This window comes from Vanessa cardui, chromosome Z, assembly GCF_905220365.1.
Source record: "Vanessa cardui chromosome Z, ilVanCard2.1, whole genome shotgun sequence".
Taxonomy (NCBI): Eukaryota; Metazoa; Arthropoda; class Insecta; order Lepidoptera; family Nymphalidae; genus Vanessa; species Vanessa cardui.
The window spans coordinates 16,207,049-16,216,049 of record NC_061154.1 but is presented as its reverse complement, the minus strand read 5'-3'; the positions used below and the strand labels follow the sequence as shown (position 1 = coordinate 16,216,049).

General features: G+C 39.4%; 1 protein-coding gene across 10 annotated transcripts in view; it reads right to left on the bottom strand.

Annotated features, from left to right (window-relative positions):
- Positions 1 to 2,233: 2,233 nt before the first annotated feature.
- Positions 2,234 to 9,001, bottom strand: part of LOC124543299 (hepatic leukemia factor) — a 204,104-nt gene continuing 197,336 nt past the window's right edge. For 5 of the 10 annotated variants that reach the window (XM_047121471.1, XM_047121474.1, XM_047121477.1 and 2 more), the window contains 6 exons: positions 7,317 to 7,453; positions 6,793 to 7,000; positions 6,269 to 6,381; positions 4,252 to 4,389; positions 3,767 to 3,891; positions 2,234 to 3,337 (listed from right to left, as the gene is read on the bottom strand). In XM_047121471.1, the coding sequence (XP_046977427.1) occupies positions 3,805 to 3,891; positions 4,252 to 4,389; positions 6,269 to 6,381; positions 6,793 to 7,000; positions 7,317 to 7,453 (683 nt within the window). In that variant the 3' untranslated portion in view covers positions 2,234 to 3,337; positions 3,767 to 3,804. The remainder of the gene's footprint in view (positions 3,338 to 3,766; positions 3,892 to 4,251; positions 4,390 to 6,268; positions 6,382 to 6,792; positions 7,001 to 7,316; positions 7,454 to 9,001) is intronic. The other 5 variants (XM_047121475.1, XM_047121470.1, XM_047121473.1 and 2 more) reach the window with 3 other exon arrangements.

Here is a 9,001-nt window from a genome sequence, read left to right as displayed (position 1 = left end):
ATGTATTTCTGTCTGTCTGAAGTTTTAATTTTATTTGAAAAAGGAAAATGTGATCTGGGAAAATTTCGTTAATATTTTTGAGATCTTCAAGTGTCATATACAAAGTTATTTAGTTTACATCTTATAGTTTTGCTAGCATTATCTCGAACAGAAACAGGTCTTAGAATTTTGTCTAGTAAATTGAAATATTTTATTGAAAAAATATTCACTAGTAATTTTATTTTGATCTTTAGTGTGTATATAGGCATTGCAGAACACACACTGTACTAAAATGTTCTCTGAAGCACGCCCCAAATTCTGGTCTGAGGTATATGTATAATAGTCTAGATTTTTATCTAACCATTATAATAAGACGGCTTTATTATTATCTATATGATTCGTTTACACTTTCAACACTTACCTTTGATTAATAGAACAAAACCATTGTTTGATAACCAGTCTCTCCTTCCTGTACTGTTGGCAGGACAGGGTACATATTTCTCCCAGATAATCGGATTCTCCGGTCACAACATGACAGTAGATATTTATGTTTTTGCTTTGCATGTATTAAATATTTATTTATATATGTATTTAAATGTGCCATAATGAACGAGCTTGCTCATAAATTTGATAACATGATGTTAATCATTCCTGTAACAACTATTTAAGACGTTTTGTTTTTGCAAATTAAATTCATAATATGAAACTCTGATCGTGTATATATTTACAATACATGAGTTGTAAAATAAAATTCGCAGAACACATAAATAAATCATTTAATAATAAATATCAAAATAATATGTTAAAGTTCACTAAAAAAATGTTATATATTTACTATTTACAAACATAACTAGAAAATTTCATATTCAACGGTTCGGTGCATGCGTTTTACTTTTAGTTAAGTGATCAAATGATGCCACCCTCAATTGAATTGTGCTGTGTAACATCACTAATCCCAGATTCAAATGTAAAGTTAATCATACATAAGTGGTAAAACCTATACAGGCAGGTGGGTATACTAGGTTAGGTTTGGTGTGTTTCTGTGTAGTAACTTAATCACGCTGGTAGATATCAGGGAATAATGAAAAGTCACGTTTGTGCAAGGTACTGTTTACCACGATTTATTACATAAAACAGCGATCGAGGAAATATATCAGCGGTTCTGTAACTAAGGCGGCGCTCGCGACCGCGCTCCGGCCGTCCGGCCCGCCATCAAATAAATAAACATAAAATACAACAATTAACGTTTATTTCAATCCATAGAACCATATAAATTATAATCAAACGAAATACTACTCGTACATCAATATGGTTTTACATTGTTGCAATACAGATAGATGTTCACAAAAGGCGATTAATTCTCACGAGAGAGGGAAATAAATAAATAAGGAGGCGAGCGCCCGCGGTGCGGTGCGATGCGGTGCGGTGCGGCGCGGTGCGGCGCGGACCGCGACGCTTACACACAACTCCTTCTTATCACGACACCTTACCATTACATTATGTATTACATTTATTTATATACCCATTTATTACAATGTCTGCGGAAACAATTATAATTTATTATGTAAACTGTATAAGTACCATATACATAATATAGCATAATTTAATTTTTAATGTATACTTTTTAACAAACAAGATGGAATATCAAATGCCGCACTGCGCGGCCGAATAACATTAAGTTCATTACATATAATATCATTTGATATGAAACAGTGCATTTTAAAAGTTCAACCGTCACACCTTTATAGAATCCCTCACATGTAAACCTTTATAGAAAAAACATTTTATTGTTCTCGCTTTGTATTCATAAAATACTTTCAAATGCAACAACTTCTTAGTCTTAGTTCATAAACATTAATTTTATTTCAATTCAATAAACATTCAATTGACTCATTTATCAACGACAAAAACCTACAAAAATATATTATAAGATTAGCACGAGTCAAATAGAGTGCGGAGGAAACGTCCAGGTGATGCAGTCAGTGCGTAGGGACGCGGCCGCGCGGGGCCTGGCGACGCGCGCGCCCGACGGCGGCGGCGCCGGCCGGGCGCGCGCGTCGCAGTGCTGTGGGCACGGGGCGCCGATCAATCTCTATACGCGGGTCCTACCCAAATAGACGCGATAACGCGACTTTTTTATAACTAAAAAAAATAATATAAACTTTTAAAAACGTTAACAACTACAGCCATAACAAAAATAGACTAATAACGACTACGCTACGGAATCTACGTACTACTTAAACTATCCACTAAGTAAATTTGAAACGAAACTAGTGTTCGCTCACTACGGAAACGACAGAGGGCACGCGCGAGACGGCGGGCCCGGACGGGCCGGGCCGGCCCGCGGGCTAATCTCATACAGAGCGGTCTACGAAGCGAGCTAGAGCGAGAGACTTGCGCCTCGGACACCGGCGGACGCGCTGCACTCATTCCGGAGAGAGGGACGGACGGGGTCGGAGCTGGTGTCGGCGACGATTATGATAGAGATCGTGAGCGACCGGGTGTCCGGGGCGCGACCCGGGGCGGCCCGGGCGACTCGGGGTCCTATTAAAACTACCTATATACAGACGCAGCCACTACACTTGCGCATGCGTACGCGAGCCACTTGAGCAAACTAGCGCGCGGCACGGGCGCTCCCGTGCCGCGCGCGACCTGTGCCGATAACATATAAATATTCAACAACATTAACATAGACGACGACCCGCGCCCGCCGGACCGGGCCGGAGCGGACCGGACCGAAGCCCGCGGGCGGCGGGCGCGGCGCCACGCACGCTCGGGACGGGGACATGACAAACATTCTTTAAAAATAACAATTCTTCATAAAATTTGGTCCGTACGTCGTTGACTAACCCTGTAGAGTGTCGAACCGAGTCCGAAGGGAGGAATTAGATACGACGATAGATCAGAGTTCGAGCGGAACTTTGGTAAAGATTCACCTATCAAACTAAGTAGATTAACTTACGGTAACTGTGTATTGATTAACTCTATGATATACAAACAAACAAATAACTTAGAGCTGGGTTAAACTAGTCGATTCGCCATACCGCCCCACTGAGGCTCGCGCGCAGCGTCCGCTTACAGCTTGCAGCTTAACTAAACTACGGTTGTGATTATAACATTTACTATAAGTACTCGGGGAACGCATTAGCGAATCGAGTCGTTTACGTGAGAGTTAAGGGGAAGGGTTCGTAGGGAAGGAGGACGAGGGGGGAGCGGACCATACAGACAGAGCGAGTTACAATATTTAACAATAGATTAGTCAGTAAAGTACAATATAACCGAATATTTGAAAAGCGTTACAAATAGAAAGTGGAGCGGTGTGCCCCGAGACGGCGCAACGCGCGATAATACCCGCGACCTGCAACAAAGATACGACGCGCTTAGTTTCATAATTACTCAATAAAATTGATCATACTCAGTTACACTTAAACTTTCACCTAAACTTTATGTGAATTTAACACAAAAGATTACTCTTTCTGAAGTTTAGTTATATCGTCGTAACGACTGTAACACTTTTCTTTTGCCATTTGTTTTATATATTTTAGCTACTGTGATTTTTTCTGAACAGAATATTCAACGCCACAGAGTGTAAATTACAGCGTGCTCACAACCACTATTGCTTTTATTTTCAGCTTAGTCTTATGAGATATTCCATCGGAAGAAAGATCTGGTGTAGAGTTCGTAGAGGTGAACGCAGCCATTTTCCTCATTCTTAGAGAGGAACAGGGATATATCCCCGTCTTTATTGTAATGCTTTCTGAGAGTTGTTCCTCGTATAAGTACTTACATATCGTGTGGCTTGTTTGTGCTGAGCGGTGAGCCCGCTTATACGTCCGCGTACTTGGACAACTTCTCGCGCAAGATGTGGTTCTCTTTCTTCAGCAATTCCACCTCTTGTCGCAAGCCCATGTTCTGTAAATGCCATACAAACACGAGATTATTATACGTTATTTGGTGATATCGAAGTTTCTCAAAGACACAAAATTCAATGTCTATCCTGAATTTTGTATAATTTGTAGATAAATATGGTTAGTAAAAACTACTAGCGTAGATCTTATGATATATATTAATAAATAGCATTAAGATTTTCCTAAACATGGTCTCCTGCTTCACACGGCTTTCGGTTTTCGTATGTGTATGAAATATTAAGCAGTTAATGAATTGCACTATAAGTATGTAATATATGTATATACATTTCATTACAAGAATAAAAGCCACATGATACCTCAAACGTAATACAAATCCTCTCAGTCAGAGAACCTGCGAACCCACCTCCTTTTCAAGGTAGCCGGCTCTGAGCGCGATTTGGTTTTCTTTCATCCGACGCGCGTCACGAGATCTTTTGGCAGCCATGTTGTTCTTCCGCCGGCGCGCCCAGTACTTGTCGTCTTTCAGGTCATCGGGCACGAACTGCCGACGACGTCGATATGGGGTTAGCACGCCGCGCCACACACTAATACCACCCTTCACCCATCAGTAATAATACGATTTACGAATCGTTAATCACTACTTCGACGATACCCTGCTACCTATTCGCAACCTACACTTTACGTGCGTTTTATTATACACCGACGATGGCTAACTATAGGACGATAGGACGTTATTATTGTCGTACAATCTCGTACATTGTTTGAAAAAACCACTCAATTACGTTTTCATTTGTCTTTTTTTTCAGGTAAATCTGAACACGTTTAAAGTACGAGTGGAATACAGTCCATTAAAACAATCTGAATCTTTTTAACTAACATTTTTAAATCACGCTGTATTCGACATACTCTTGAGATGAAATCGCATCAAAATTAATTCAGTACTCTTCGAGATTAGCCTTATAAATGTGATGAAATTTGTTTACGCGATTTAATCTTGAGTTCAAAGTAAATATTTATAGCACCCCAATCCGCTACGCAGCGCTACGGTTAGCTTTCAAGTCGTAAGGTAATCTACATGTTAGTAAATATCATATCTACTGTATAATGTAAATGCGAATTCTGTGTGTGCAAAACCCAATTAGTAGCGTTTGTGTGTGTTGGCGTCTGTGTGTGACAACACAACGTAATGTTTTGATAAATTTTAATTTATAAATTGGGTGACTTATTGGTAAATAGTAGTTTCTTCCCGGAGACATTAACGATGTAAATATATTTACTATTTCTTACATCGTCAATGCACGGTTATATATATTGAGACGTACCCCTTGCGCCTGTAATTACGCTGACTCGATTATTTATACCGTTGCATTTTGACAGTACACTAACTGATGAGTGGGCGGTACACTCAAAGCTACCACCGTCTAATCGATATAGGAATTTAATTCGTACTCTTTGTATGTATTCGCTTACGTAGTTGATATTATATATTCATTTCTGAATGTAATTCTTTGACAGACTTAGATTTTTTTTTTTAATTTACAGGTATATTAATAGCAATCAAATTTATATTCATTACGTTGTGTTAGACACGTGTGGTCTCATGTAGTGTTGTATGAAGCGTTTTCTACTTTATAACAAAGATTTTTTGTAAATAAGTCTATTATAAAAAGTGCATCTTGAAAACTAACGAACTAACTCGAGATTATGTAGAAAACGAAGTCTCCTATAAAATTACTAATACAGCTGTATAAACAACCCTGTACCATACTATATACAAAATAATCTATTTTCTATAACCCTTAAAAATATTAAATATCGCACCACACTAAATATACTCAATTTATGCTTAATTTATGTTTGAGTTTTCAAGGAACGATTAAAATATTATTATATCGAGTAAATTATTATATTTTTAATGGTGTAAAAATACAACTGGCTGTAGAATAATATCCTTTTTTTCTATTTCAAAGCACGTTTAGTGTGGGACGAATATTCAATAATTAATGTTGTATATCTGTTAGTAAGATTTGAGAAAGCGTTAGACAAGCATTTGTCATGCTGTGTGTATATAAAAGTTTGTGTTTAATTATTTATCAGTCATGTCAAGTCTTGACGAAAAAAAACGTATTATCATTTTTCTATAAATGTTGTAAAGGGAAAATTGGAAATATAGATACTTTATTTATAAAAAAAAAATAGTGAAGAGTAGGTCATTTTAAGCTCTTCAAATATTGTTTTTATTTAATTATAAATTAAAGATTTATATAATTTTGCTTTAATTGAATCAAATGAAAGTAAAATATAACTTTTGCGTATTACTCTCAGTCTTTGTCATGAATGTTAAGTGTGGAGTGTGAGTGAGTGTCGCCGCACCCCGCAGGCAGTTGCAGCATGCCGCTAGGAATGATCAGCGCACTAACTTCATTTACCTGTTTCCGGGATTTCTTGATCATGGGCTGCGGCTTCAGTTCTTCGTCAGAGAATGCACGCGTCCGAGGATCAAAGTCGCGCCCTGACGACGCCATCGAGAACGCTGGAAGTGTGCGCGAAACGATTAATATTGGCCGTGAACTTGTCAGTCATCGTTGTATCAATTATACTACGTGAGGCGTGGACGAGGAACGCGATGTGTATGTGGCCGCGTACGGTGTGAGCCGACGTGATGAAACCTGCTCAAAATATCGTCGTCCGCCTCTGGTTAATTCCATTACTTACCATAGTAATTGTAGGTCGGTATGGCAAAAGTATTAATGTAATTAAATTGCCACATTTTGTGCAGTCGACTATCTCAGGCGGCAGACGGGAATGAACGTTTTAAGGGAAATGCAGGGGTGACATATAAACATTAACGTTTATTGAACGTGTAATTTAAATGTAATTTAGCGTCGTAGCTACTATAACAATGTTGACATTTACAGTGGTCTAAATAAGGTCGTGTACATACTGGAGTCGGCGGGCGACAGCGGCGGGTTGATCGTGTCAGGGCTCATGCAGTCCGACGGCGACGGCGACCTCTCGCGCTTGGTGACGGGCGCCTGCAGGCCGAGCGCGAGGCCCGTGCCGGCGCCGAACGCCGAGCCGCCGAGGTGGCCGCCGCCGAGACCCTCTCCCGGCATGCCATTCTCCGACAGGAACTCGTCTAAGTCCACGTACTGGAAAGCAAAGGTCACGTCACACGCCGCGCTCTTCACCGCGCTGGCAGCGGAGACGCTAGCGGCGGACATTATTTCACGTCGTTTCGCAGCAGCAAATTCGCGTTCGCAGACAATTCGCAAGCTTATATTAATTAAAGTAAACATAGAGAAATGAAACCTTAAACTATTAAAGACATAAATGTATGGATGGGGATTCGCCGGTGGGATAAGCAGGAAGCGACTCTATTACCTAGTGCGGGCGGGTTAGAAAGCCTGTGAAAGACGGACACACGACACGCAACACGCAGTAGGTAATAAAGTTGCGATTACTGACTTCTTGTACCTTGAGATCTGGGTCGTAGGGCAGCGTTTTGTCCCAGAGGTTGGGTCCGAGGAAGGCGGCCTGCGCCTCCCACAGCTCGCTGTCATCCTTCTTGTCTTCGAGCGCGTCCTTAGCGTTCACCGATTTGCCTGTAACAAGGAGGGCGGTAGCCCGGTCACTGCGAGCTCGCGCCCAACAACGACAGCCTCTAGGCCCCTTCACCTCAATACCACAATGTTGTGACAGACATAAACGCTACACGGTGCACAACAGAGCGGGCTAGGAGCGGGGCTGCGCGGTTGTCTAAGCTCACAGGGACACACGGCTAGCGGTTGCAACGCCAAGTTTATAGGCGACTTAAACTAAATTAATAGTAATATATAATAGTCATTCGCTGAGCGTTCGAAGCACGTATCGGCTCATAAATATTGTAATCATATATCGCACAAGCAGATACACTTATAATATATTTACAGCTTATTAAAGCAAAGACTATTATAAAAAATATTTATTTATTATAAAGAAATAACATAGTCAACAATTGCAAATATTTCATTGGATACAAACACGACGACAGAGAAACAGAGATTTTAGAAAAACAAGTACAGAACGAAAATATACGAACATTAACTGTTACGAAATACAATTACTTTTTTTCAATTGAAAACAAATTATATTTTCGTACATCGAATAAACTTTTGAAAACAGAATACGTCATTTAAAATTTATAAATAAATATATACGTTGAAGAGTTATTTTTGATCGCTATTTCAAATTAGATATAGGAAGGGAATAATTATATATCTCTTAGAAGATACATGGCCTGTTTGAATTACTACAAACAAATTGAATGCGGATGAACCTGCAGTATTTGGTTATGAATAAAGCATAAGCAGGGCCACATGTCCTACATTATAGTTAACATTTAGGCGGTTCTAGTCATCTTAAAGGTTTTACATTAATAAACACGAACACGAATGATCTAGCACGTGCGACGTGGGTGCCGGCATTGTCACGAGGCAATACACGCGACGGCCGCGTGAGAAGGCAGAAGACTTTGCGACGATCCCGAAAACTCTGGAACGTACCTAATAGACGTCGAGCCAAACTTACATGAACACACGATGAAATATAACTTGGTATTAAACGTCAGTACCCCACACGTGATATTGCGTCCAAGCAGTCAAGAAATGTAAACAAATTACGATGTCACATCAGAAGGAATTAATAATTATTGCATACTGTGCTTTTTAAATAAACGGTACTTTAATCGTAATCTTTTGTAACAATTATTACTTTAGTATCAATATATACTTAATAGAAGTAGGCTTGGTGTTCTCAAACGCGTCACGGTATCGCAAACGAGTATTATGTACGTAGTACAGCATATGTTATGCGAATGTTATAATAATAGTATTTCTTCTATTGATTTCAAATTGTTGTTTAACGAAGGAAGTTTTATTGAAACAATTCATAGGTCAAGATGCATTTGTTCTCTATGACGGACCACTTAATGTTTGCTTAAATTATATAATTTAAATATGCATTAATAATAATACGGCTTCGTTTAAAATAAGAAATAATGTACTGCTATGGTGATAGTTGAGGTATCTTGATCATTTTAATGTACTTATTATTGCCTCGGTATTAACCGACCGATTTGCATAGGCAAGCTTTTGTTAAGATTATGTATCCGT